Source organism: Manis javanica, chromosome 13 (genome assembly GCF_040802235.1).
Source record: "Manis javanica isolate MJ-LG chromosome 13, MJ_LKY, whole genome shotgun sequence".
Taxonomy (NCBI): domain Eukaryota; kingdom Metazoa; phylum Chordata; class Mammalia; order Pholidota; family Manidae; genus Manis; species Manis javanica.
This window is the reverse complement of record NC_133168.1, coordinates 90,659,327-90,687,285: the sequence shown is the minus strand read 5'-3', so window position 1 is coordinate 90,687,285 and position 27,959 is coordinate 90,659,327. Positions and strand designations below refer to the sequence as shown.

Here is a 27,959-nt window from a genome sequence, read left to right as displayed (position 1 = left end):
CGTATACAACATGTAATGTATTTTATGGCATATCATCTTAAACGCCCCCAAAAATCTCATTTAAAAGATAAGAATGCTGAGGTTTGGAATTCGTAACTTGAACGTCCTTCACACTTAAATGTTAAAGCTGGGACTCCCCTCTAAAACCCTCTCAGTTGATTGCAGACTTTAGAGATCCTGCAGTTAGTGAAGCTGGGTTCCAGTTCTGTCACTGACATCCACACTGGATGTGGAATCCACTTTCGGCAGTCTCTCAAATAATAAGATTAGACTTGATGGAGCGGTAGACACTGAAAATGGTAAAGTCTCTGTGAAAACTCAAGCTGTACAATTTTGATTCGGACACTTCTGTTTTACCTAGAAAGCTTGAAGTATAAGCAATGTTGCTGACTTTTTGCAAAATACTGAGAAATTGTCAATTTCTTTAGCTGTAATAATGGCATTTTTAGGAGTCCCTATCCTTCAGAGAAACATATGGAAATATTGAGACTAATTTGAGAAAGATGTTTCACCGTTATTCAAATAACGGAGAGGGGAGAAAGGCATGGATGCATTATGGCTGAAGATCGGTCATGAGCTGATTAAATAGATGAGGGTTCATTTTGCTACTCAACTTTTGTATGGTCGGAATTTTCCATGGTAAAATGTTTTAATAGCTCCTCACCTAAAAATGGGTTTCATACAGAACTTGCTACCATGAGACAAAGTTTATGATGTGCAGAGAAACTCCATCTATTAAGTACAGAAAGCTCTGGTTAATGTGACTCCAGCTTTGGAGCTCATTTGTCACCCTCAGGGATGCCTGCCTTCCTGCCTGTCCTCTGAATTAAAGCAGGGCCCCTGACACCTGTCCTGGATCCTATAGCTTTCTTCATGGCATGTACCACAGCCATCATTTTACCTTCACTTAATTTTGTTAACATCCAACACTCTGCCTCCAACAAAGAATGGCTTGAGAAGGGTTTTAGCAAAACCGTCCCTGCTAAGAACAGTATGCAACCCTTTCAAGGATTCACACACTAACTGCAAGATGGTGGATGGGGAGGAGCTTCCCATGTTACCTTATGAGGTCTTGAATCATTTGAACTTTTTTTAATATCCAGCTTCCATCACTTCTATATTTTTAAAACACATTTATAAAAAGCTGAAAAAGGAAGTGCCTTTGGGTCAAATCTCATCTCATGAGATTCCCTCTGTGCTTTCAAGGCCTCAGACATGGCCACCCATAATGTGGGATGGACAGAAAGTGGTCGAGGCTTTCCTCCACTAGACAAGGTATGTGTCCTGACCTCATACCAACAGAAAAGCCAAGCGTGTGGGCCAAGACCACTCTTTTGGGCATGTTATCACAGTTTATCACCCACTCCCTTCCAAGCAAGGGCATGGTGAGGGGCCTAAGATAATGAGGTGGGGGCTAGAGGCCTCTGCTGTTTCCACCCTATGAGGTCATTCCCACCATCTAGGACTTGGCTGTTTAAGTGAAAACAATGAGCTGAAAAACCACATGCAATAAACAAGAAGGTGCAGCCAACAAAATCTCTTAAAATCTCAGAAATGTTCAATAAACATTTGCAGAGCAAGAAAATAAATAACATTGCAAAGGAGGCAGCAGCTCCCTTTCTAACCATCGTGTTACTCAGGTGCAGGGTACATGTGTCTGCAGACAAGTCACACGTCTTGAAGGCAAGCGGGTCCCAGCAGCTTTATGTTTCCCTTCCCCCAGTGGGTCCCCCACACCTTCGCTGGACGGCTCCTCCCCGGTGGGAGCCCTTCAGCTTCAGTTGCTTCTCCATCCTGGCACCCTTTCTAGACCAGCTGCCCAGGGCTTGGGTTCTCTTCCTCTGCTTACAGCGGCTTTTTCACCAGGTGGCCAGAGCCCCCAACCAACTGTGCCATGGAGGGTCAACAGCTGGGAACTTGGGCTCAATCCCAGCTGGGCCTGGTTGGCTTGGTGGGCAATGGGGAAACCCAGGGCCCCCGGGGGAGGGGGAGGGGCAGGGGGCTCTGGGCAGAGGCAACTCAATCCCAGCCCTGGCTGCAAGACGATGCCAGCCTGTCCACTCGACAGAAAAACACACGCTGGCTGCCTGCCCCTGGGTGTTTCCAGAAGAGAAATTTAATCTAATTTACATACTTCTAGATACATCGATAACCAAAATGTGGCCACTGAAAAAAGTTAAAAGGTCATTCGGCTCCCGGCTACTAGCTGGCCCAGGATTGCAAAATAAAAAGATCCACGTTCCTTATTCTCTACACAAAACGCGTTTTTAAAAAAGTGAAGGTCTAGGGAGCTATACATAGAAAGCAACAGTGAAAAGAGGGAGGGGTCGGGGGTGGGGAGGAGAATCCCACCCCCACCCCCTCCTGGGCCCTGGAGCCCACGAGGCTTTGCGGGGCCTTGACATGGCAGGAGGCAGCTGTCAGCTCTGAGCTCTCCCCAGCTGGGAAAGCCCCTCTGGAGGGGTGGCCAACAAGGATTTCCGTGGCATTGTGGGCTCAGTGGGGGGCTCCCAGGCCCCAGTGGGCCACAGAGGGAGCATGCCTTCCCCTGAGCAAGCACCGTGGCATGACGTGGTTGTTCGACTCGGGAACTGGGGGGCTGGGGCAGATCCCGGTCTCACGAGGTGCGTTCGTGCGTGCGTGCATGTGTGTATGCGCTTGTTCACGTGTGCGTGTGTGTGAGAGGATATTCACGGGGGCAAGAAGGAACCAGGACAAGGGGTCTTTGGGGTCTTTGCAAATGGCCACGAATGGCAAACATAGCCCCGCCTGGCTGCTAAACGCGTGGGGCGATGGCCTCCCTCCCCTGCAACCAGGTCGGCTGCCAGCTGAAGAGACCTGGCCACTGCCCTTACTGGACCCAGGGGCGTGGGCTGAAGGAAGACGCCCTGTGTGTTGCCCCAGAGTTTCGGGCTGTGGGAAGGGCAGCTAGCTGGCTCCTGGCGCCCCAGCTGTAGTGTGCCCGGCCCTGAACAGGTGCCGGTTTGAGGTTTTGGCTTGCTCCTTTGGAAATGGAAAAGAAAGAGGAGAGGGAAGAGGAGGCCAAGGAGAAAGAGGAGACAGAGGCAGCATGAGAGAGGATCTGGAATGCTTTTGTGTTAGGGTGCCTCTGTTGCCGCTGTCTGTGCCTGTGGGGCCTGGGGCTCCTCAGGCGGAGGGTCCGCTTTGGAGAAATTCATCTCCAGGATGTGCCGTTGTAAGTGCCGCACCCACTCCTCCTGGATGGAGAGGGGCCCTTGGAATTCCACGTCACAGAACCTGTGTGGGGAATGGAGAGAGGGAGTAACGCTGCCGTGGAGAGGCAGAGGTGCAACCCTGCCCGTGTCCTGAGCATCACTGCTCCTCAGTGTGGACAGTGCAAGCCCAGGATTTGTGGGAAGGGGGACCCAGAAGCCACATGTTCCCCCATGAATGGCTACCTCTACCCATCACAGGATTATGGCAAAGTCCCCTGGAAGCCCCTGTCTCTATGCTCAGGCCAGGCTGCTGGCTTGGTTGGTGGGTAAGGACCATCAGGCTTCCTAAGCGCCTCTGCCATCTGACTAAAGCATGTAATCTGAGATGGGAGACAGGGTACAAAGAAGCAGATGCCATCCTGCTGGGCTCCAGGACAAAGATAAGGGAGCAGGGGAAAGGGGGGTGGGCACTAACTCACACTCACCCTGCTAATCCACCCAGCTCCCTGCCCTCAGGTCCCAAGGAAGGCCTCAGGCACAGGGGCCCAGAACCCAAGTTTGTGGCTCCAGAGACTTGGGTTCAAATGCTACTTCTGATTCGCCTCTGTGGCCTGAAGTGGGCCACCATCATTCTCAGATACCCAGTTTCCTGGCCTCAGATGTCCACCTGGTCTTTTAGAATGAATGAAAATCTGATTTTCCTTAACCAGGCAGACAATTTTAAGGTGCTTACCATGTACCAGGTGCAGTTTGAATGCTTTATAAATACTCATCCCTTTTAGTCCTCTTAATGGATCTATTAGGCATGTCTGTTATCAGCCCCATTTTATGGGTGGGAATATTGAGGCACAGAGCCGGAAGTCCTTGCTCAAGGTTACTAAGCTCGGAAGTGTCAGAGTTGGCATTTGAACCCAGGTCTCGCTGGCTACCAAGCTCAGGGGCTCAGCTTAATGCTCTGAGGTGTCACTGTCTGTGATGAGGCCTTAGCTCGAATCCAGCCACACCCAAGGGCAGTGCTTGATGCTATATCTCCTGAATGCCCACCACCAGGCTTTGGGTGGCTGATCCCAGGTGGGTGGTTTTCCTCCCTCCTCTGGTGGTCACATACCTGCATTTGAAGGTGTAGATGTTGCCCACAAACTTGACAAGTGATGTCTGGGGTGGCCGGGGTACCAGGGAGGGGACCGGCCGGACCCTGGGTGGGGGCTGCCGAACCTCCTCCAGCTTCTGCTGCAGGTCATTGGCCTCCTCACCCCCCCGGGTCGCAGAGGCATCTGGAGGGCGGGCTTGTCGGCGTTCAAATTCTGGGATGCAAAAGGTGGGGAGAAGGATGGGAGACTGAGGCAGAGGATGAGGCCCCTGGGGAGGTTCCTGCCTTCAGCGCATGAGGTACGAGGCCTCAGGGAATGGTTAAGATGGACAGACAGCTGGTGACCAGATGATGCCTGGGCCCTGGGACAGGTGGGATGGTGGATGGATGAGTGCACAGGTGAGTGGGTGGGGAAGTGGCTAAGGGTGGACGCACAGCAGAGAACCTGGGGGTGGCCTGGTAGAGCTCAGCAGGTGCCTGCACCCTCACGACCCTCTGTCCCCAGCACTCACTGTTGATGTTCTGCCGCTGGTGCTCCTCAGCCTTCACGGTACCTGGCGGGCTGGCTGCCAGGGGCCGCTCACCACTGTCAGCTGCCCGGCCAGCTTCAGGCCCTGGCTCACCCCCAGGACTGCGGCCCACCATGGCCAGGCCTCCGGGGGCCAGCCCCAGGGGTGGCCGCCTGTCGCCATCGCGGCCGTGGCCGGCACTGCGGAACTTCTTGGTGAACGGGCGGCTGCTCTGGATGTAGCTGCGGTAGGCCCCCACCTTCTGGGGCCGATGCTTGATCCACTCGCTCAGCGTCTCGATGGGCGAGCCGTTCACACACCATTCGGTCACGCCAAACTGCCGAAGGTGTGCCCGTGCATGGCTAGCCAGGGCCTTGCGGTTCTCGAAGTAAAGACCACACAGCTCACAGCAGGCCTCAGTGGCTGCAGGCAGAGGGGGAGCACTAAGCTCTGGCCCAAAGCTGGGAATCAGTCCCGCCTCCCACTGGGGCCCCTGTGGGGTGTGCACTGACTGGGCACTGCCCGGCCCTGCAGGTCCTGGCAGATGCCCTCCCAGGACCCTATCATCTGCTGCTTACAGGAGTGGGAGGTCTTCTCATGGAGGGTCTTTGCCTTGAAGGGCAGTTCGGTCTGGATGTAGGTCTTGGCCTTGATCTCTGCTGGGAGGAGGCGATCCTCCTGCAGGGGCCGCTTGGCTGCCACTGAGCCCAGGTAGCCAGTGGCTGAGGGCTTAGCCCCGGTGATGGGTGTCAGACTAAGATCGCGGGGAACCTGGGCTGAGCTGGCTCCCAGTTTGCCTGGCCGGCCAGCCATGGGTGCCAGTGGCAGGGTGGCCTGCACAGGCCCAGGAGCCGCTGTGGGGGACCCGTCCTCGGCCAAGGCAGGGGCTAGGTCTCCAGCTGGAGGCTCCTTCTTGATGAGGCACGGCTTAGACTTCTTCTTGAGGATCTCCCGCAGCGTGTCGATGGGTGAGCCATTGACAGACCACTCGGTCACGCCCATCTGCCGCAGGTGGGAGCGTGCGTGGCTGGACAGGCCCTTGCGGTTCTCGAAGAACTCGCCACAGAACTCACAGCGGATGTCACGCACTGGCTCCGCCCGGGATGCTGCAGGGGGTCCAGGTGGGGGGAGGGGGGAGAAGGAGGCAGGCAGCTGTGGGCAGGAAGCCTCCAAGCTGAAAGGCCAGTGTTCAGTGTCTGGCTGTCCCATTCACACAGCCCCAGACGACAACTTGCTCCCTCGTCTGCCTCCAGGGGCCCTTGTGTACATCCAGCCCTCCTGCTCGTTCTGCCACCTTGAATTCTAGCTGGCTTCAAGGTGACTCCACGACATGGTGAGGTGTTTGAAGGGCAAGCGCTCCCTTGTTCCTAGGCCCAGATGCCAGCTTGGCTGTGCCCCTTTGTATGACGCTGGGCAAGCTACCTCCCCTCTCTGAGCCTCAATTTCCTCCTTTGCAAAATGGAGATGGAAAACGGTGTTAGGGGGAAGGCCTAAAGCAGTTCCAAGCATGGGGCACAGAGCAGGCATGAAATGCACAGGAGTACAGGTCTGAGCCATCCTCACCTGCTCAGCATGCAGTGGGAGCCTGGCCAACCTGGGCACAGCAAATGCAGTGACAGGGCAGGAGGGAAGTGAGCAACAGGGATGCAGCAGCTATGTACACAGGGCTTTGTTTAACAGAGCACTGTGCTAGGCGCTTTACACTACTGCAGGAAACCATACACGGTTGGAGCCATGGTGATCTCCATCTTTCAAAAGAGGAAACTTGCCCAGGGTCACATATTGCTAGAATGTGGAGCAGCTGAGATCTTTCACTCAACCCTGAATCCGAACGTCAAGCACTTAATGACTAAGAAGATCTAAAAGACGCCTTTCAGCCATCACTTCGTCTCCCTAAGCCTGCCCCTGGCAGACATCTGATTGATCCCTAGAAATCTGGTTGGCAGCCACAACCCATTAGCTGAAGATGGCACAAGAGACAGGACCTTTTTGCCTTGCTTGAATGTCACAATTATTCCTGTCTCCCACATGTGGGGGAGAATCAAGCAGCGGCTCGGCTGTGTGGGAGGTCTGTGCAGCAGGAACGCACAGCTAGTCCATAGTCCTCTGGACATATAAATGTATCCTCCCTTTCATTTTAACTCTGGGTACTCTGGGTATCCCCCAGGGGTTGGGGGTGGGGAGGAGACCCCTTTACCTATTCTCCCTGCCCTCCTTCAGGGTCACACTTACACAGGTTCAGGGGGGTCATGTCTTCCCTTGTTGCCACCCAGGGACCTTCGGATGGGTGCGGCTCCCCATGAAGGGCCCCTGGCAGCATCTCCCGCTTGATCTCCACCCGCATTTGTTCAGGCTTCAGCTTCTTGGGCAAGGAGGGTGTGGCCAGGCCTGGGAACATCTTCCGGGCCGTGGGAGGAGGAGAGGCAGTTGGTGAGTGGCCCAGGGGGCTGCCTGTTGGTGGCGGCAACTTCTTGGCCAGGGATGAGAGGTGAAGGTCTGCAGGGCTGCGGGCTTCCAACGAGCTGCCAGGACCTCCGCTGCCCACCATCTTGGCCAAGGTTTTTGGGCTGGGTCCTGGTGGGTTGGGGGGTCCACCAGGCCGGGACTGGGTCCGTCTCTTGAGGATCTCCCGCAGCGTATCGATGGGTGAGCCATTGACGTACCACTCAGTCACGCCCATCTGCCGCAAGTGGGAGCGTGCGTGGCTGGAGAGGCCCTTTCGATTCTCAAAAAATTCCCCACAGAACTCGCAGCGGATGTCACGGGCTGGCTCTGGGCCCGAGGCTACAGCAGGAGGAGAAAGGGGTAGTTAGCATTCTGGGCACCATTAGCATGATACCCTGCAGGTCTCCTGGTCAGCTGGGCATGGGCAGCAGCATGCCCATGGGCTGGGGTGGTGGTGATGGAGGGCATGTGCCAGCAAGGGAGCTGAGGGGTGGGGCAGGGGCAAGACATGTGGCACAAGTGAGGGGAGGCTCCAGAGAGCATATGGGCCCTCAGTCCTGGCAGAGGAGGATGGATCTGAGACTCCACTGCTCTGCGGGTCCCAAAAAGGATGGGGGCAGGAGGGCAGGAAGTGGCAGCCTAAGTGCCACCCACCATCCAGACCAGGGACAGCCACGGGCACCTTCCATACCAAAGAGCAGCACCCAACCCTTGGCCTTCACTCTCTGGGATGGTCATGGTCATGGAGGCCGAAGGCCAAGAGAGAGGGCCTAGCAGCCAAATGCCAGCGAGATCTCGGGGCAGAACCAGCCACTGCCAAGGGCCCCTGTCTACTCCCTGCCTCAGCAGGAAGGGAGTAGGGAGGGGGCTGCGACCCCCCCGGGAGGGGCTCCAGGGCCCGCAGGGAGGAGGGGGCGGCTGAAGGGAGAACCTACAGAGGTTGAGAGGAGACGGCTCCACATCAGAGGCCCAGAAAATGCCGGCGGCTGCAGCGGCCGAGAGGTCCTGCTTCCCCCAGGGGCTGGCCGTACCCGCGGCCTTCAGCTTGGCCTTCTTGGCCGGCGGTGGGGGGGGGAGCAAGGAGAGGGCCGCAGAGGCGGTAGGAGGCCGCCCCAGCTGGGCCGGGGCGCCGCGCCCGGGTGGGAGGCGGATCTGGACGCCGTCCCTCCTGATGAGCCCGTGGAGCACGTCTATGGGGGATCCCTTGGCGTCCGGGTCGCTGACGCCCAGGTGGCGCAGGTGGGCACGGGCGTGGCTGGATAAGCCCTTGCGGGTCTCAAACCAGGCACCGCACAGCTGGCAGTCCAGCTCTCTGCCCCCGTCACTATCTAAAGCTGCGGAGACAAAACACAGGGGGGTTCACGGCTGCCACCTTGGCCGGCCCTGGGGAACTGAGGCTGGAGGAGCTGGTGTGAGTCAAGGCTGCCCAGGCTGTTCAGGGTCCAAGATTCATGCTAGAGACTGAGTTTAAACGGTTTGGGGAAACGGGAAGTCCTTTTCCCTGCCTAGCTCTTTGGCATCAAGGTGGGTGGGGAGAACTTAAGGATGTCAGGGGGAGAGGTGGTGCCCAAATTCCAGCGGCACAGTCTGATGCTCCCAGGCCCGCTTCCCTGGGACCCCAACTATGAGAGCCATGCTGGTGCAAAGCAGGGTCCTGCCTCCTGCTGAGTGTCATACAGTCAAGGGCCAAACTGCTTGGTGCCCTGCTCCCAAAAGCACAGCAGACAGTGGAAGCAGCTTCACTGGAATATGAGGTACCAACTGGGGGGCCCTGCTGGGCAGGGGGCCAGAACCTGGTCTCATTCCCAGACCCTAATGCCCACAAAGGTGTAGGAAGGCCTGAATTCCTAAGGAATGCCTTGTTACACCTGCTCACTGTGCCTGGGGTTCTTCCCAAACCCTCTTTGTTTGCTGTGCCCACGGGCAACCAGGGAGGCATGGCTCCACCTGCCTCAGAGAGGCCTCTGTACAGCACGACCAGGAGGATGTGAGGACAGGGCCAACTAAGGGACCTCCTGCCAGGGGGACCACCTGTCTGTCTGCAGAACCCAAGATGCCCAACTGGAGAAGCCAGGCCCACAGGAGCACTGGCCACCATCACTGCTCCAATTCTCAGGCCCAGCGGAGACCAAGAGTGGCCCTAAGTGGTGTGAGGATTACCCTGGCAGGCTCAATAGCCACAGCCAGGTCCCCAGGAAGAACAGTGAAATAAAGTGGGAGGTGGATGGTAATACGCAGTGTGGCCAGCCCAACAGGAGATGCAGTGCTTTGAACACACTGACCAGGCTGACCCAGGGTGTAGGAGCTGCTGTCCCTGATGCCCCCACCCTGGACCCTGCAGCCCTCCCGGCCCCAGGACCGCCCTTGGCTCCCAGGACCCGCACTCACTGAGGTTCAGGGGCCCCTCGTCCTCAGACTGGGGCCACTGTGCCTTTGGGGAGGCCGGCCGGGGGCTCAGGGACAGCTGGGGGCTCTTGTCCTCAGGATTCTTGGGGGTGGGGGAGCCCGCCAGGGCCAGTGGTGCCTTCTTGAGGAGCGGGGAGCTGGGTGGGTGGGCCAGGCCCTTGGCCGAGAAGCCAGGAGGTGACTTGATGGCCTTGTTGATAGCGGGGGCATCCAAGGGCTTGGCCAGGGCGAGCAGGCCAGGCCGGGGGGCCCCAGCAACCACCTCCTTTGGCGAGCTGGACTTCTTAGTCAGGCCCGGGGGCAGCACAAGGGGTGTGTCGGGCAGGCCCTTCTGCTTCACGAGCTCATAGAGGAGATCGATGGGGGCACCGCTGCTCTCCGACTCAGCCACCCCCAGCTGCCGCAGGTGGGAGCGTGCATGGCTGGACAGGCCCTTTCGTGTCTCAAAGCAGGCACCACAGACCTCGCAGGTGGTCAGGCTCTGGGCTGGAGGGCAAGACAGAGGACAGGAGAGCTGGCTGTAAGGCCCCCCTGCTCTCTCAGTTCTCCTCCCCACAGGACCTCATGCACCTAGTTACCCGCAAGCCTCCCAGATCCTTAAGATGACCCTAGTGAGCAGCAATCAGTCTGTCCAGTTTGCAAATAAGGAAACTCTCAGAGAGGCAAAGAGTTCTGCCCAAGGGCACAGAGCAGGTGGCAGAGTCCTTCTGTGGTTTAGCAAGTGGAACTCCTTTCTGATAACCAATGTACCAGGATGTCCTGGCAACAAGTCTTTTTCACACAGTTGCTAACCTGCCTGCTAAACGCTTCACAAAGCTAAGCCCTAGCCACTCTCTGCAGCTCAAGTCCTGCCCCAAATGCTGGGTGGGAGGCCCCAGCCGTAGTCCTGCGGTACCCTGCACTCTCTCCTGCAGAGCCCTTATCCCTGGCTGCTTGCTTCACTGCCTTCCCGCTCCTCAACTTGAGTGACCCCGAGAATGAGAGCTAGGTCTGTTTTGTTCCTCTTGCATCCCTGCGGTCCAGCACAGTGCCTATCACTACTCAATAATGACCTGAGGATCAGTGGACAGACAAGGTGCTATCATGTGGAACATCACTCAGCCAAAGGGGGTCAAAGTCAGCAGATGACCTGGGTCTGAATGTGAGCTCTTGGTGACCATGCTCACTGCTTCCCTTGTCTCCTCTCCCTTGCCCAGTGAGGGGACAGCTCAAGGCCATGCATGCCTAGGGCAGCAGAAGCTCCAAAGAGAAAACAGATAGGTGTCTCCTTGGGGCCCTGGGGTGGAGAAAAAGCTGTGGCCAACCTGGGGCCCAGCACTCATTCCCAGGCCCTGGAGCTCTCCTGCGAGTGTGACTAGCCTGGCCGGCACCCCCGCCTTGCCACCTGGGCCACTCACCCTTGAGATCTGGCAGCTCCTGCTTACTGCCATGAGGAACCTCTGCAGCCACTTTGCTGCTCAGTCGATTGGCCACCTGCTCCAAGGGCCCAGGGACAGGCAGGCTCTTCTTGGGGAGCGGAGGGGAGCCCAAGTCCATGACCACCATTGCGTTTTCCTCAGAACCCAGGCCTGTGAGGTTAGGAGGACAGGCTCAGCCCAGGCAAGGTGCAGGGTGTGTACCCCAGAAGGCCTGAGAGTCTGGGTGCAGTAAGGGAGAACCCTCTTCCTATCCTTGGTGCCTGCTCTCACTCTGCGAGGCAATTCACCCTATAAAAGCTGAAGCTCCATCCATAACTCCTAGCATCAGTGTGACGCAGGAACGGCTAGGCTGCTGACTGACAGCAGAGACCTGAAGCAGCACCCGTCCAGAACACAAAGAGGCTGGAGGATGCGGAGCTGGTCTGGGTCAGGACTCCCGTCCTAGGAGATCTCAGAGAAAATATCTCTCTGGGCAGAACATGTGGAGGGGAGCATCTGTCAGCCTTGGGGCTGGTAGGTGCCAGTCAGAAGGGGAGTCCAGGAAGAGGTCAGGTTCAGAGACCAGAAAGGCAATGCAGAAGTGGGAGCCAAGGACTAGGAGGAGGCTCCATAGGGCTTGCTGGGTATCTCCACCAGACAATTCGGCTGGGGCTGGGGCTGCAGAGGCAACTGGGAGCGGGGGGCGAGAGGGGCCCACTCATCACAAGCAGAGCCCTAAGTGGGGCAAGGTGAGAACCGGGAGCTTAGACCGGCAGGGAGTTGACTGCGGGCAGGAGGAGGGGCAATCACAGAACTTTGCAGGAAGTTTCTGAGGCATCGGGCTAGAAGGCTTCCTTAAGTCAGATGTGTATGAGAACAAGGCGTTAAGGGTGTGTTTTCACGGTCTAATTTTTCCAAGAGAGGGGCCTCAGTGGCTGTTGGGCCCAGGTTTAGCGTTTAGAGCACCGAGAGAGCTCCGAGGAGGAGGAACTGCGTGCCAGACGGGGCCTCGGGGCGCTCGGGGCTCCAAGCAGGGAGCCGGGCAGGTCCCCCGCTCAGTCTGAGTACTCTGGAAGCAAGGAGAGGACCGGCAGGGGCGCCCGCCAGAGCCCGGGACACCGAGGATTTGTCAAAGCCCCCGGCTGGAGGGGGCGCGTCTGTCAGACGGGGCAGGGGCCGTGTCCGGGCCGAAGTGACGCGGAGCAGGCTTCCTCGCCGGAGTGACTGGGACTGCGGCGCGGGACGCCCGAGGCTCCGGGGTGGGGGGGTCGGGGGTCATCTGTCAGACGGCGCGCGGGCCCCGCGGGGCGGCGGCGGAATGTTTCTGGGCCCGGGACCCGGCGAGCGGCGACAGGAGGCCCAGGCCCGAGCGGCCGGAGAGCCCGGGGGGGAGGGGCGCCCCGGACACGGGACGGCTGGCGTCGGGCGCGGCGGCAGGCGGGACGCCGACTCGGCCCTCCCCGCACCCGTCCCGTCGCGGGCTCTTACCCGGCGCGGGCGCGGGCCCGGGCTCCGGCTCGGCCTTGGGCCCGTCCCGCGGCGGCGGCGGCGGCGGTGGCGGGGGTGGGGGCGGCGGCGGCGGCGGCGCGGGCAGGGCCGCGGACCCCGGGCTCGGGGGGCCGGGCAGGGGCGCCCCCGCTGCCGCGCGCTCCCGGGCGCCCCCCGCGCGCGGCCCCGCCGCCGCCTTGCTCTCAGCTTTTGTCACTCGGCACTGGGCGGTGGAGGCGGCCATCTTGGCTCCGGCGCACGCGGGGCGGCCGCCCCAGGCGGGAGCAGCCGAGTGTCGAACGCCGCTGCCAAGCCTGCTCCGCTTCGCCCCGCCCCTCGGGGCGCGCCCAGGGCGGCCGGCCGAGTGCCGAGCGCCGCGAGCGAAACACTCGTCCCGGCGCTTCGCGCAGGATCCCGGAGCCTCAGGGAGCTGCCGGTGCCCCGCGGCTTCCGAACGCACGCACGCTGTGCTTCGGCCTGCCGCCAACTACCGCCCCAGTTCGGGCCTCGACCCTCCCCGAACCCTGGAAATCCCTAAGGCTAGGACTGGAATCCTCCAGCCACAAGCATCCGCCTTAACATCCAGGTTCCTGGAGCCCCGACGCGGGGAGCTAGGACCTGCTCCGGAACCCTGTTCCGTTCCCTTCCCTGGGGGTCTCCCCTCCGGGTCGAGGATCCTAGACGTTCCCTGATCCCTAACCACGAGGATCTCCTCAACATCATCCTGGTATCCAGCTGTTCCCCGACGGTACTGTCTTGCAACCCTGTGGAACTCCCCACAAGGCCCACACCACATTTCAAGCACAAGCCCCTTCACCCTCCCCAACAGCAAACCGATTACCCCCAGCTGTTCCTTGACAGCTGGGTGGGGCCAGCATCTGACCATTGCCCCGCCCCGCCCCAGCCCACTTAGGGAGGGGTGGGAGAGGCTTCTAAGGAGAGCCCTGCAGGGAGGGTGGCCAGCCCCAGCCCTAATGTTAGGCTATGGAAGGATCAAGCCAAAGCTTCCAGGAGCGTCTCAAACTACTTAAAGACCCACCTGCCGACCAAGGATTCCCTTTTAAGATTGATCATAGCTTCCCCTCCCAACGACAAGGAAGGATGGTACAGGCTGATACCTTACACCCCAGTGGCTTAGCTGGCTCCCTCACCACTACCTGGGCGCTGGCACATTGGTCTTCCTGTGGAAACAGCTTGGCCAGACCTGAATATGTAAACCGCCTCCTGCGCCCCCCACCCCAGCCACCCCTCAGAGCCAGCTCTGCCTCCCAGCCACCAGAGACACCACAGGTGTGTGAGCTGAATGCCCAGAGGACAGCCTTCAGCAGAGGAAAGAAGTCTGAGGTCTGTGTCTCCCCAAAGTGTGTCCTCAACCAGCCACTATTTTCTCTCCGTGTCTGTCTCCTTGTCCAAGGAGGAGAGGTAACTTTGATAGTTCTGCCTCCACTTTGCAGTCTCTCAAGTGCTCTTCACTGGTAAGGTGGCTTGTGGATGGGTCTGGCCAAGCCCAGAGTACAGATCTAGGGAGGTGCCCTTGGAAGCTCTAGGTAGGGGAAACAGAAAGAAGCCTCAGCACCCAAGTAACTGATGGTCAATTTCCCTATTCAAGCACTTTCTCGATTCCCTAGAGCCAATCCACTCCTCATTGCCGAGTTCTCTGTTTTGAGATTCAGTCTCACAAAGTCAGGCTTTGCAACACTGGGTCCTTCACCTTTCTACTCCCTCCGTGGTGCTCAGCCTCCAGCTCCTTCACCAAAATATTACACCTGGATTCCTTAAGCCATCCTCCACTGGAGAACCCACCAAACTTGGTGTTCAGAAGTCTAGCTCTGATGCTTTGTGAAGTGATGACCCACAGTTTCCTTATCCGTAAAACAGGAACACAGCAATACCTAGCGCTACCCACAGGATTGTTTGGAGGCATAAATGAGGCGAAACCTTAGTACATAGCAAGCACTCAATTATGGGATGGGTATACAATACTGCAGGACAAAGCAGACACCACTGAAAACCTAGAATGTAGATGTAAGACCTGCACTGTCCAATAGGATTGCCACTAACCTCCCATAGCTGCATTTCAAGTACTCAACAGTCATATGTGGCCGGTGGTGACCGTATAGGACAGCACAAATACCAAGAACATCTCCATCATCTTGGGAAGTTCTATCAGACAGCACTGTTCTAGATAGATGTCTTTAAAAGCCAGGATTCTGGAGCCTGACCTGCTTGGAGTTTCTAATCCCAGCTCTACCACTTGCAGCTATGTGACCTTGGGCAAGTTAATGATGCTCTCTGTGCCTCAGTTTCCTCATATGTATAAAAGGGATAATAATAATACCCACCTTATAGTGTTGTTGTGAGGATGTAAATGAGTTTGTGTTAGTCAAGTGCTTAAGACAGTATTTGGCTCCTAGTAGGAGCTTGAGAAGTGTATGTTAGATTCACTGTCAGGGCAGGGATAAAGTGGGTCCAGAAGGAGCCCTGGCCAGCCCCTGAGTAAGACAAAAATGACGCCTAAGTGGCAGGCCATCTGTGAGGACAGTTGTCAACATACTTTGTGACTTGAAACATTCTCAGGGTGGAAGTGGCTGTCCCCCTCCCCACCCTCCCTTCCCTCTGGGCCCCTGGGGAGGGTCAGAGCTCCAACCCTGTCTGCACCCTCACCCCTTACCATCTCCGTAGGCTGGCCCAGGGTCCTCAGTCCAGGTGGGCGGAAAGGGCACTGTAAGTGGTAAGCGAGGCCGGCGGGAGGTCAGGAAACCACCAGGCGGCCCCCCAGGCTCACAGCCCAGGGGGCTGGGGGGCTGCTCAGTGACTGAGGTGGCCAGAAGCTCCTGCAGGATATTGATGGGTGAGACAGTGAGCTCCCAGTTGGTGATGCCAAAGTCCCGCAGATGGGCCCGGGCGTGGCTGGAGAGGCCAGCCCGGGTGTCAAAGCCGGCCCCACAGAAGTCACAGCGCATCAGGCTGAAGGTGCCTGGGTCGAAGTTGGCCACTGCAGAGGGAGAGAGAACATGGGCTGCCTGGAGGGACGATTCTCCGGCTCCAGCCCTCCATGAACCTGGGGCTGCCCACCCTCGCTACATCACACAGCCCGAGCCATTCTCCACCCTGGATGCCTCCCATCTGTGCCATTCACGCTCCTGTCGGCATCAGCTCATGCCCCCTCCTGCTCCAAAAGGCCTTCTCTGCCTGACCTTCCAGGTTCCCCCCTCACAAAGTTCACAGCATCAGGGACCCCACCCTCAGAAACCTGCTTCTGCTGTTGTGGGTTTGCAATCATCTGGGTGAGTGTTCCATGAACACCCCTGTCTAGCGTTCATGTCTATTTCTGTTCACTATCACCCCAGTGTTGTCAATTACATCTTTGTTGAATGAAGAAACGGAGGAACAGACCAGTTGTCATCCTCTGGGAGTCTGCTGGACCCATCTCAGGTGGGATCAGGGCCCTCGTCCTGGCTTCCTCAGCCCCCAGTGTCGCCCATCACAGCCCTGGACACTCAGCATCTTAACTGCCTGGTTTCACAGCTGCCTGCCCTGTGCCCCTTACCCCCAGCATGCCAAACCCCCCGCCAGCACCTCTCCAAGGGGCTCCATGTCTGCCAGTGTCAGAAGCATCCAGGGTGCTCAGGTTAGAGACAAACCTCCAGAATCAGAACCCTGGTGCCTGGGAATCTGCACACCTCACAGGCAGCCCTCAGGAGTTCTGAAGCCAGCCAGTAACACCACTGCTGTTACTGGGCCATGAACTCCAGGAGAGCGGGGGGCTGCTTTTCCGTTCACTGCTGTGTCTCCAAATGCCCAAAAGAGAGGGGACCTCGCTCAATAAATATTTGCCAAATGAAGGAATCAATGAAATTCCCTGCCCGGGGCTGACTCCTCTGCCCATGCTCCTTCCTCCAGCTGCTCGAAGGGCCCAGGATGGCATTGGTGCATCCCCACACCTCCACTGATGTGGTGGCCTTTGCTGCAGCTCCCAGGTCTTCTGGGAGGAGAGACCCTGACTTCACCCTGCTCAGCACTATGGAAGGATTTAGAGTGAGGGTTGGTTGGTTCAGAACTCAGCTGCCCGGCCGTGCGACTCCAGGGCCTTGGAGGGAGGTGGGTGCCAGAGAGAAGCTGCCCTACCTTTTTTCTTCTTCTTCTGGAAGGAGAACCTGCGCTCGATAGCCTTCACCTCCTCGGCGGAGATGAAATGCCGCACGTTGTAGCTGACACCTACGCGGTTCAGGTGTCCCCGGATGTGGTTGGCCAGGCCAATGCCATTGTGGAAGCGATCTGCACAGTAGGGACACTTCCGCTCCTCGTGCTTCAGCACCACTGCTGGGTCCCCGTCCAGCAGCGCGTCCAGTCCTAGAGGGCCACCCAACGGCGCATCCAGGAGCAGAAGGTCGAGGGGGTGGGTGGCCCCCAACCCCAGCTCCGCAGGCTGCAGCCTTGCGGGCGCCCTGGCTGCTGCAGCCATGACCTGTGGCCCAAGCTTGGCCACCAGCACCACGGGCACCATCCCACGGAGCTGCTGCTGCTGTGCCTGTGAGGCCTTGGCTGCCCGCAGGGCTTCTTGGAAAGTCTGCTTTAGCTCCAGGGCCGGCTGTGGGATGAGGCCAGGGGCAGTGGGGAGCAGGAAGACCCCATTTCCAGGGGAAAGATCCATTTCTGAGGGCAGCGGTAGGTCCTCTTCCTCCTCTTCGCTCCAAGGGTGCCTCCGGCCCCTCAGTTGGGCTGGGAGCTCCTGCGCATGGACACTGCTCTTGTTTCTACTGGGCTGTAAGGAGTAGGGGGTGGATACTAGTGGTGTGGGAAAGGCTGCGCTTCCCAGGAGCCGCTGGCCCAAGCCATGCAGGAGTGGCTTTGACAGTGGGAAATCCCTCATGCCCAGCTGCTGGCAGCCTGGGCCAAAGGCCAGCCTCGGGTCATATCCAGCAGGGTTCTCCTGCCACATGGGGGCCGAAAGGGGCTCAGCTTTGCCAAAGTAGTCCTCAGCAGCATCAGGGGAGTGGGCGTATGCATTCTGGCTGGTGCCTGGTTGGCTAGCAGGGTCCTCTTCAAAAGTCTCGCCATCCTCCTCCCAGTGGGGACGGGTGTGCGCGAGCCTCACGTGCTCCCGGAGCAGGCTCTCGCTGGGCGCTGGGAAGCCGCAGAAAATGCAGCCACTGAGGCCCGAGGAGGCTGCATAGGGCTGATAGGCAAGGGTGGTGGCATCGGGGTCTGGGCTGCTGGCCCCGCTGCCACCCCCCGAGGGCTCCTTGGCGGCCTGGCAGGGCGGCTCACGCACGTGCAGCTTGGCATGCTGCATAAAGGCCTTGGGTGAGTTGGTGCCAAAGATGCACTTGGAGCACTGCAGTCTTGCCTCCCGGCCCTCATCACCTGGGACACGCTTCAGCTTCTGGATTTCCTCGATGATCTTCTCCCGGGAGGCCTGGTGTAGCTGCCGGTGCTGCTCGAGGGCACTGGGGTCGGCAAAGGCCCAGCCACACTCGCCGCAGGCCAGGGGGGCCAGGTCGGCAGGGGGCTCCTGGCCTGGGGCTCGGCGGTGCTGGCTCATATGCTCCAGAAGGTGTTCCTTCTGCTTGAAGTAGATGCTGCACTCGATGCACGGGAACACGGCCGGCTCCTCGTCCTCATCCTCGTCTGCGCTGGCCATGCCCGTGGCTGCCTCCTCCAGTAGCTCACACAGGTAAGGCCCTGTCTGGATTGGGGGCAGCAGTGGCTGCAGCCGCTCCACGGATGCCTCTGAGTTCACCGTCCAGGTCTGCGTAGCCACCTCTGCGGCGGATCGGGGCAGGCCCCACTCGGATGGCTGGGTCAGCCCCTCGAGGTCCGCCAGGTGCTCCGTGGTGCCCACCACTGCTGCATCCAAGGCCTTAGAGGAGTCTTCTACTGGCAAGAGCACCGTCCTGAAGGAGGCGAGGGGCAGTGGCTGGGACGGCAGGTCCAGGGACAGCCCTGAGTCCTGGGGCAGGGCCTGCCCATCTGTGTCTCGGAGCCAGTCGAATTGGGGGCGGCCCTGGGGGGCCTTCTCCAAGAACTTTGGTTCGTCCTGGTGGTGCAAGAACCTTCTAGAGCCCTCGAGGTCAGTGTGAGGCTTCACGGTTCTCACAATGACCGAGTCCTCGAACCTCCGCTCAGATGGGATGCCCTCCCTGGCCTCCTGGACCAGGGGGTGTTCCCAGGGCCCCCGGCCATCGGGGGGGCCAGGGAAGTGGCCCAGGAGATGGGGTGGTGGGGAGCCCGGCCGGAAGTCTAGGCTGCCTCCATCCCAGCAACTGCAAGGAAGTGCCAATGAGGACAGGTTAGCCTTAGGCCTCAGCTCCCCTTCCTCAGGTTGGGGAGGGGGTCCTCCCAGGCAGTCTGAGGCAGGTCCCAGAGACCCAGCTTGAGGCCAGCTCGGGAGGGCCAGGAACGTGGGGGGATAGGGGGAGGTGGTGGAGTACATGTGGACCCTTCCAGAGCCATTGGGCCAAAAGCCAGCTTCATCTCCTAGAGCACCTGTCCATAGAGCCCAGCCCCACTGATTTGTGGGAGTGTGTGTGGAGGCCACCCTGGGGTCACAGGGTATGTCCCCAGGTCTGGTGGCACAGTCAACTCTCATCTGTCCCCCGGGAGGGCCCAAGGCTCTGCCCTGTGCTCCAGGCTGCTTCTGTCTTGCCCCTCCTCCCCCACTGAGACTGGGGTTATCGAGTTTATTTAATTTCACTTCTCCAGAAAATTTGGTGAAACTGTGGTGTAAACAACCCAAGGGAATGTGCCTTTCCTCTGCATATTCCTTGGAAGGGCAGAGTCAGGAGAGATGGAAGGTCCCTGCTCAGCCTCTGGCCCCAGTGACCCTGACTGCCTGCCTTTGGGGGTGGGGGAAAGGCAAGGTAACTTCACTGAGCCTCAGTTTTCCAATCCTAAAAATGAGGGACAGATCCAGGATCCAGGAGCACTGGCATCATTATGCAAAGTCAAAGAAGCTTTCTAATATCCATAACCAAAGAAGATGTAATACATGGCAGGTGCTTATTTAAATGAGCTCAGCCAGAAACCTTCAGGGGACCATGACCCCGTGAAGTGTATGTTGAGGATGACACAACCCAGTTCCCCTGCTGCCAGGCTCCTGACGAGCCCACAACCCACATGGGTTCTTATTATGACTGTTCCTGGCCAATCTCCCTTCATTTTCAAGATCCTGTCTCCACGAAGGGCTCTCAGTTGTGCAGGTGGAACAAATGTGGAAATGGGTCCCACCAAGAGGCTGAGCAGAAATCACTGGTCACTTCTCTGAGCTGCACTGGTGGCATGTGATAATAACAGGGCCATCCCCCCAGGACTGTGGGCAAAGACTCACTGGGAGTAAACCTGGGCTGAAAGCCTCGCTCACAGCAAGCACTCAATAGCTGAGAGCTGTTATTGATCCTGAGGCGGCTATTATTACATATTAGCACCTGCCAAGCCTTCTAACCAAGGGTCGCTGTTGCCAGCATTGCTGCTGATCCCTGCTCCTACCCATACCCCTTGGCGCCTCAAGGCAGGTTGGTGAGATGCGTCCTAGGGGCTCCATTTTACAGATGAGGAAACCGAGGCTCAGAGAGGCCTGGCATCATTCTAAGGGTCAACTGGCAGACACAGGACTCCAAGGGTCTACCCTCCAGGCTCCTGGCCCTCTGGCCCGGCTCCTGGCAGGGATAATGAGAGTTGACTCTCTGTTTTCACCCCAGTCCTCCCCAAACCCCAGGGGCTTGCCTGCTGGGGGCTTCCTCCTCCTGCCTGGCCTCCTGTTTCCCTCCTGTCCCATTCTCACTCTGGGAAGGCTTCTCTCAGGCCTGGGCACATCCTGCTTGCCCCCCACTGAGGTCAGGGCCAGCATGGCACTCACCAGCTGCTGATCCGATGGGTGGCGGAGGTGGCACGGGGGAGGGCTTCGCTGAGGCCAGGATGGGGATGCCCATCTGCAACAGAGAGGGGAGACCCTGAGGGGCTGGGGTCCCCCTGGCTGGGGCCCTTCACAGCACCCAGCTCTGGGAGCCCTGCTGGGTGCCTCAGAAGGGCCCAGCTAGGCTCCCTACCCCTTCTCCCTGCAAGGCCTTTGGCCTCTGCATTCCTGTGCCTTGCAAGGATTTTCTTTGGGGAAGTCCCCTTATCTCGCCTGGGGGACCCCTGGGGCTTGCTGCCTTCAAACCTCCTGTCTTTGCCCCTGCCCAGCAGCCAGGGTGAATTTTTAAGTCACACACTGGTAAAACCTCGCCTGGACTCTCATACCTGCACTGAAAGCCTAATGCCTAACCACCATCTCTAAGGCCCTGTGAGACTAGACCTCTATAGCTCTTTCTAGCCTCATCTCCCTCTCCTTGCTCCTCACTCACTCTGCCTGGGCTCCTTGCAATGCCTAAAGCCTCTCTAACTCTTTTTGGCCTCAGGGCCTTTGCACTGGTTCCTTCTGCCTGAAGAGTCCTTCCCTGGCCACTGACTAAAGTAAGCCCCTGGGATTTTCTCTCTCTCTCTCTCTCTCTCCTGTTTCATTTCTTTCTTAGCACTCTGAGATTGCCTGGTTCCTTCTCTGGATGTCTGCTTGCCTGTGTCCTCTGCCAGCCACAAGCATCCCCCGAGGGCAGGGACTTTCTCAGCCTCATTCACTGCAGCAGCCCAGCACCTGGCACGCCACAGGTGCTCAACCAGTGCTTGCCAGAGGGTGAGCCTGAGCTGCGGAGGGCCCTGCCTCCCAGACCCCCTTCTGGGCCTAAGTCCTTGAACGAATGCCCTCCTGGGACCCCTCACACAGACAGAGCCAACTCTCCATTATCCGCCTGTAGAGCCAATGCCTGGAGCGACCACAGGAACCCTGGCTTGCGCCTGCCTCTGTCTGCAGCACTCGCCTGACGTGGGCGAGTGTGCCAACTGGGGTTCAGGCCAATTGCCTGGGCCAAGGGTAACACACTGGGGGGACTTGCTCCCTGTCCAGAGCCCAACAGATGCGACTTCTGGATTAGCTTTCACCAGAGGATCATCCAAGAAGGGCTAGGGGCCAGGCTAGTTCTCTTTCCAATCTCCTACCACCCAATTTGCCCAGGAAATTGAGAGCAGACTGTCAGGAACTAAAGAATTAAAAGTACCAGTTGTTGTTGTTGGTGGTGGGGTGGTTAGAAAGTTTCGGCCACTGCCCAGGCTTACTTCTGCTGCCTGACAGAAGGGCTGGGACTGTCATGAGGCTCTTAGAAGATGAGGGTAGTGAGGGGGGTAGAGAAATTTGCCACGTCCAGAGCAGTTTCTCAACCTCAGCACTATTTGAATTTGGGGTCAGATCATTATCTGAACTCTATAATGCTGAACAGCCTCCCTGGCCTCTACCTACTAGATGCCAGTAGCCCCTGTGCCACTCCCTGCCCCTAGCCCTGCAGTTATGACAACCAAAAATATCTCTAGACACTGCCCAAGTGTCCCCAGGGGGCAGAATCAGCCCCATTTGAGAACCCCTGGAGTCAACTGATGGTGGGAACAGGGCCAGGCCATGGGTATGCTTGGATACAAGTGCTGGTGTCTGGGTGGGTAGATGGGGTGGGATGTTCGAAAGGGTGGGAAGGTTGAGAAAGCAAGGCCTGGACCAGTCAAGGGAGAGAGACCCCAAAAAGCAGGGTCTCTTGAGGACACAGAATCATAGACCTGAGCTTCTCAGAAGAGGGCTAAGCAGTTCACAGGCAACAAGCCCCGGGCATGAATCTGAGGGTCCAGGCATACTGCTTCTGAGATTCTGGGACCTCAAACTCCTCCCAAGATTCTGTGCGTCCCAGATTTGATGATCCTGTGATTGCTGTTGTCTAAGAATTCCGTGAGCCAGGGGGCCGTGCTGGCCTCTTTGAGCAGCCCCAGCGAGGCTCCTATTTTTAGTGGCAGTGACTCTGGAGGAAGCAGGCCAAACAGGGCCCAGGTCTGAGCCACCTGATGGCTGGGGGGCTTTCCCAGAAGCAGTGGCCATGCTGAGGGGCTCTCACTGACTCCCGCCATCTGGGGTCTCCCAGAGGGTTTGAAAATGAGCAAGGGAAAATGAGAAAGGTCCATGAGCAGTTTGAACCCCAAGTCAGGCAGACTGGCCAAGAATCTAGACTTTGGAGGTGGTCAGATCCAAGTTCAAGGCCCAGTGGTGACCTGAAGGGAACGTCCTTCCCGCCTGTTTCCATCTCTGTAAAATGGGAGCAGCTATTGCCTCAGTTTCGCAGGACCAGTGATGGGTGCCAAGACCAGAGTCAATGTTCCATCCAGAGGTGTCTGAAGGGCGGGGGGAAGTGGGAGTGCCCCCAGGTCAGGGCTGACTCGGTTGGAAGCTGGACACTGGACTCCAAGCCTCAGGCGCTTCACTCAGGCTCTGATTTCCTCCTCAGCCCGGGACCCTATGATGTGTGTCGTTGGGCCCCTGCCCCCCTAATCCCAATGCCAGGCACACACCAGACTTTTCACCAAACCATGTGGACTGCCTCAGTCCCCCAAGCCTTGAATGCATCCAGGAGGCCAAACACTGGGTGGGGCTGGAGTCTGCGAGGATTCCAGGCCAACAGCTACACGGAGGACAGAGGAGGCAGTGGACGTGTCACTCCGGGGTGCCCTTGGGGGGCTTTGAGGGCTGGGCAGGGATGAGGGAGGGCCCAGGCTCAGGGGTGAAACAGCAACCCCAGAGGCTGTTCCTATTTATAGGTATCACAAGATTCCTAGGGCAGGTGCCCACACCAGGGAAGGGGGGTCAAGCAGGCCTAGAGGGCAGTGGGGGGAGACGCCGTGTCCGAAGCCCAGGCCCTCCACCCACCTCTGTACTGTGGCTCCACTCCAAATCAAGCCACCCTTGCTCCAGGGCACCATTATAGGTGGGCCTGGTCCCCTTGGGCAGCCCCATTCTCCTCCCCCACCAGGCACATGTGCTGCATCCTGGCTGATTCAGGGGACAGGGGTGGGGATTGAGGATGCACCTACCTACCTACCTTACTCCTCTCTCCAGACTGGGGGCTCTTGCCTAGAAAAGAAGCACCCAGATCCTCAAAACCAGACCCAGAGACAAACTTGGGAGCACAGCAGCTGTTCTCCAGGGCTCCCGCAAAGTCAAGGCCCTGGGCCTGCCCTGGCCAGCTGGGTGACTCCGGACATGGTCTTGTCATCTGGGCGTTGGTAACTAATGGTTTGAGGGGAGGGAACTGCTAAGGCCCTGAGTGCTGATACCCTGCTCTCAGTGGTCTCACCCTGCCATCCCCCTGCATGACATCCTCAGATGCCACCATCCATGTCAACCCCATGCCACTGCATATGTGCAGCCTGCTGCCAGGAGCCCGCTGCCCTTTTTGCCTGACTCCTTGCTCCTCATCTGGGACTTCTGGATGCCCCCCGGGCTGGGCTTCCCCCATGGCAGCCCCAGCCACTGTGTCATAACACCTGGTGGCTAGTCTATCTCCCTGACCCTAGATGGCAGGGTCCATGAGGCTGGGGATAGTATGTGTGCTTGGTCACTGGCTGTGCCCAGTGACTGGTGCTGAGGAGGTGCTCTGGATATCTGAGCATCATGAGTGTTGCTAAGGGTCATTTGGGGCAGGTCAAGGAGGCTTTGACACAGGGTGGTAGTTAAGGAAAGGGCTGCCAAACCAGGTTACTGTCTAGCTGAGAGACCTTGGACTACTTACTTGACCCCTTAGGATGTGAGTTTCCTCATCTCTAACATGGGCTAATAACTGAGGCAACCCCATTCTCTTTTGAGAATCACATGAGATATCACATAAGGGCTTATTAGCATGTAGGAAACCCCTGATGAGGTGCTTGGAGGTTCCTGGAAACCAAGGCCTTTAGGGCAGGCTGAGGAATGAGGAAGGCATCTGGTGCATCAGCCTGTACTGCCCCTCCTCCCACAACTCTCCAGCTACGCCAGGCTCCTCCTTACCACAGGACCTTTGCACCTGCTGTTCCCTCTATGTGGCTTGCCCTTCCCACCATTCATTCCATGTTCCATTCAAAGTCCACCTGCTCAGGGAGGCTTTCCCAGGTCCCCAGGCATGATCCTGGCTCTGTGTTAAATACCTTCACAGCATCTGTCATTACCTGCCTTTATTTATATACATGGTCTTTTGTGTCCCCTTTACTAGAATGTCAGGCCCCTGAAGGCAGAGACTTTTGCCTCTTCTTTGCATGGCTGTATTCCCAGCGTCTAGAACAGAGCCTGGCACATAGTAGTTGCTGAGCGTTTAATGACTGAATAATAGATCTCGGGGTAGGAATAGCATAAGATTCCCCTTTTGCTCAGCAAACCAAAGTACAGAGGGGTGACTGGTGTCCCTGACTACCCACTCTCTCCCCAGCACCAGAGGGCACATGCTGCTCTGGCCCATGGCTCAGGAGCACAACTTAACAGGACAGTGCAGCAAGAGAGAGCTGGGATAGACTAACAAGAATGGGATATGTATGGGGAATGAGTGGGCTCGGGGCAGGATGTTTAGGATGTTAAGCTGGGCACTGCACCCAATTAGTGTGCTCAGAAGAGGGAGCCAGATGGACCCAAGTTCAAGTCCCAGCTCCTTGCCACTGGGGGGACCTTGGTTAGGTCATTGGCTCCCAGGGCCTCTGTTTTCACAACAATAAAATGGGACACTAAGCAGTGCAAAGGACAGTGCAAAGGGAACGCTGTGGACACAAGCAGAATCAGAATGCCAACTCAGCACCTGCTACCCTGAATGATTTGGTCCTCTCTGAGCCTCAGGGACCAGGCTGGATGCTCCCCCAGGGCCACAGGACCCCTCTCTTACCAGAAAGGCCACCTTTGCCATCCAAAATGTCTCGGGGGCCCTCCTTGGTGACAGGCAGGTAATGGGTGGACCGGAAGATGCCACCTTCCCCCTCAGCAGCCTCAGCCCCACCTTCAATGTCCTGTCTTGGTGCTGGGCCAGGCAGTCTCTCAGGACCACGAGGACGATCTGGGGTGGCCAGACCTCCTGCCAGTGGCCCGTCCATGAGTGTCGTCTACTTGGCTCCACTCAGTTGCTGGGTTGGCTCAGTGAGGCATTGTAGATCTGGGGGCAGAGACACAGGTGCTCAGGGTTGGCGAGAGAGGGACTCAGCCTCAGTTTCTCCTTTTTCAAAGCCCCAGCCCTCACCCTTGCAGCTTAGGTGAGCTAAGTACATGGTGCTGAGGTCCTATCCACACACACTACATCCTAGATGGCCGCTAGCCTCAGTATGCCTCAGTCTCCCCATCAATAACTCCTCTTTTTACACAGATCCTGTACTGCCTCAGTTTACCCTAGTTTTACACAAGCACACTCAGTCACCTTCTTTCCTTCCCAACACTCATCTGATCACTTTTCCCAAATGCCTCCTTTCTTTCCCACACTGCTGCACTTTCCCCCGGTGATGCCTCCACTTCCATGCACCTGCCCATCCCGTGTCCATCCTGCAGTGTGAATCCCGGCCACCTCTGCACTCCGGTCCTATATGCTTCCTCAAGTGCCCCCATCATTACCCTGCAGTTATCCCATATTCCAACCCCCTGCCCCATAACTTAGGGTTCCCCAGCATTAACCCCTTCTCTTCTCCCCAACATTACACCCCATGCGGACCCAGCGCAGGCTCCTCCATCCTACCCTCCCAAGATTTCTCTAGTCTGTGGGCAAAAGGGACAGATGTGGCTCCTGGTTCAGAAATGAGGACCCTGGATCAGAAATGAGGACCCTGGGGAGGCCATAGGGTGTGTGGGGGGGGCGTCCTCTACACCTATAAATACCTTCAAGGTAACAGCGGAAAGTGAAGGGCAGTAATGAGGCGCCCTCCCCAGGGAGATGGTGGGGAGGCCGGGCCCAGGCAACCCGGGGCGGGGCCCGGGCTCCAGGCCTGGCTGCGCGCGCTGCCCTCGGGGGCCTGGAGGCTCCCAGGGGGCCAGTCCAGGGCCTGGCAATCGTGGTAGGGGTCCCTGTCCAGGCCCGGAGTTAGCACCTGAGGGTGCCCACCGGGTGGGCACTGCCCGCGGGAACGGGCGGGACCGCAACTTCGGAGCACTTTGGCAGCGTGGGGAGGGGGGGTTCCTGCCAGGACTCCCCCCGGGGGTCACAGGGGTGGAGGTGGCGCAGCGCCAGCGCACCCCTTGGGGAGCCAGCGTCCGGGAGACTCTCCCTCCACCCGTGAACTTCGGGGTGGGAGACCCCGCGGGACGCTCCGAGGTAGGGGGGAACACCTGCCCCAAGACCCCCACTCCTCTCCCCACCTGCACGGCCCCGCCCCCGGTCAGGCCCCGCCCCTACATGCCCCGCCCCCGCCCCCCGCCCCGGGGGGTCCCGCCTGGCCCGGCCCGGCCCCGGCCTCCCCCTCCCCGCGCCGGCTCCGCCCCGCCCGCGAGCTCCCCAGGCCGGGCCGGGCCTCACCGGGGAGGCGGTGCCGCCGGCCGGGTGCCGGGGCTCGGAGCTCCCCTCCTCGATGCGGCCGTTGCTGCCGCTATCCCCGTTGCCGCTCTCGGTGCCGGTGCCGCGGCCTCCGCAGCCGCCGCCGCCTCCACCGCTCGGGGGACATTGTCCCTTTAAATCTCTCCCCCCGCCGCCCTGCCCCCCCGGCGCGCCGCCGTGACCTCAGCGCGACAGCCCCGCCGCGCCGCCATGATGGGGAGGTCTAGGGGGCCCCGGCAGCTCCCTGCACCGCGCCGGGTTTGGGGGAAGGCCAGCGGGCGCGCCGCCATATTGGGAGTGGCCAGACGGGTCATCCTTAAAGGACCAGCGTGTCCCGAGAGTCCAGGGAGAGGCTGTGTTTCCATGACAACATTTTTGTCCTCCTGCCCCCAGTGGCTCACCCCACCCCACTGGTTCTTCCAAGCTAGGCCCGCTAACAGCACCAGAAAAGTGGGGAGGCGCAGAGAAGTTCCCCCATGGGTCATTCATAGATCACTGAGGACACTGCCCAGCCCATCCTAGCCTTCAGTTCCTTGGCCCCAATCAGCTACCTTCCAGCCATAAAATTACTCCTTCCTTTCCCACTCTCCACACTGGACTCAGTACCACCATGCCCCTAGAGTCACCCTAGTCCCCATTGCCAAGCCTCCCTTCTCCACCCAACCTGCAGGATCACTGTCTGCAGGACTAACCCAGCATGTACCTGTAGGCCTGCAGCCTTCTCCCATCCATCACCCATCCACACGTGTAATCATCCATCCATCCACCTTCCCACCTGTTCATCCAGATGCTCAACCAACCACTCACCTATCTGTTTAATCAGCTAACCACCCATCCATCCACCCCTCTAATCACCCATCCATCCATCCATCCACCCATCCATCCAAACACACAAACCACTCATCCACCTCCCATCTACCTACTCATCCATCCACCACTTAACCAACATCTGATCCCTTCAGCCAGCAAGCCACCCTCCCAAATCCCCACACCCATCCACCCACTTAACCCATCCATCCATGTCCCACCTACCTGCCCATCTGCCCACCCCCAAGGAAATGCTTACTTATCCA

General features: G+C 58.4%; 1 protein-coding gene across 10 annotated transcripts; it reads right to left on the bottom strand.

Moving 5' to 3' along the window:
- Positions 1-1,522: 1,522 nt before the first annotated feature.
- Positions 1,523-27,025, bottom strand: WIZ (WIZ zinc finger). Of its 10 annotated transcripts, XM_037018238.2 has the most exons (13): positions 26,869-27,025; positions 25,261-25,524; positions 20,370-20,442; positions 16,640-18,777; positions 15,183-15,506; positions 11,024-11,194; positions 9,609-10,112; positions 8,156-8,554; positions 7,008-7,559; positions 5,354-5,881; positions 4,779-5,198; positions 4,285-4,480; positions 1,523-3,258 (listed from the first exon to the last, which is right to left on the bottom strand). In XM_037018238.2, the coding sequence occupies exons 2-13, from the start codon at positions 25,463-25,465 to the stop codon at positions 3,099-3,101; spliced, it is 5,670 nt and encodes a 1,889-aa protein (XP_036874133.2). In that variant the 5' UTR covers positions 25,466-25,524; positions 26,869-27,025; the 3' UTR covers positions 1,523-3,098. The 10 variants fall into 10 exon arrangements, with proteins under 10 accessions (XP_036874133.2, XP_036874135.2, XP_036874134.2 ...); XM_037018240.2 differs by lacking the exon at positions 8,156-8,554; XM_037018239.2 differs by lacking the exon at positions 11,024-11,194.
- Between the last annotated feature and the right edge of the window lie 934 nt (positions 27,026-27,959).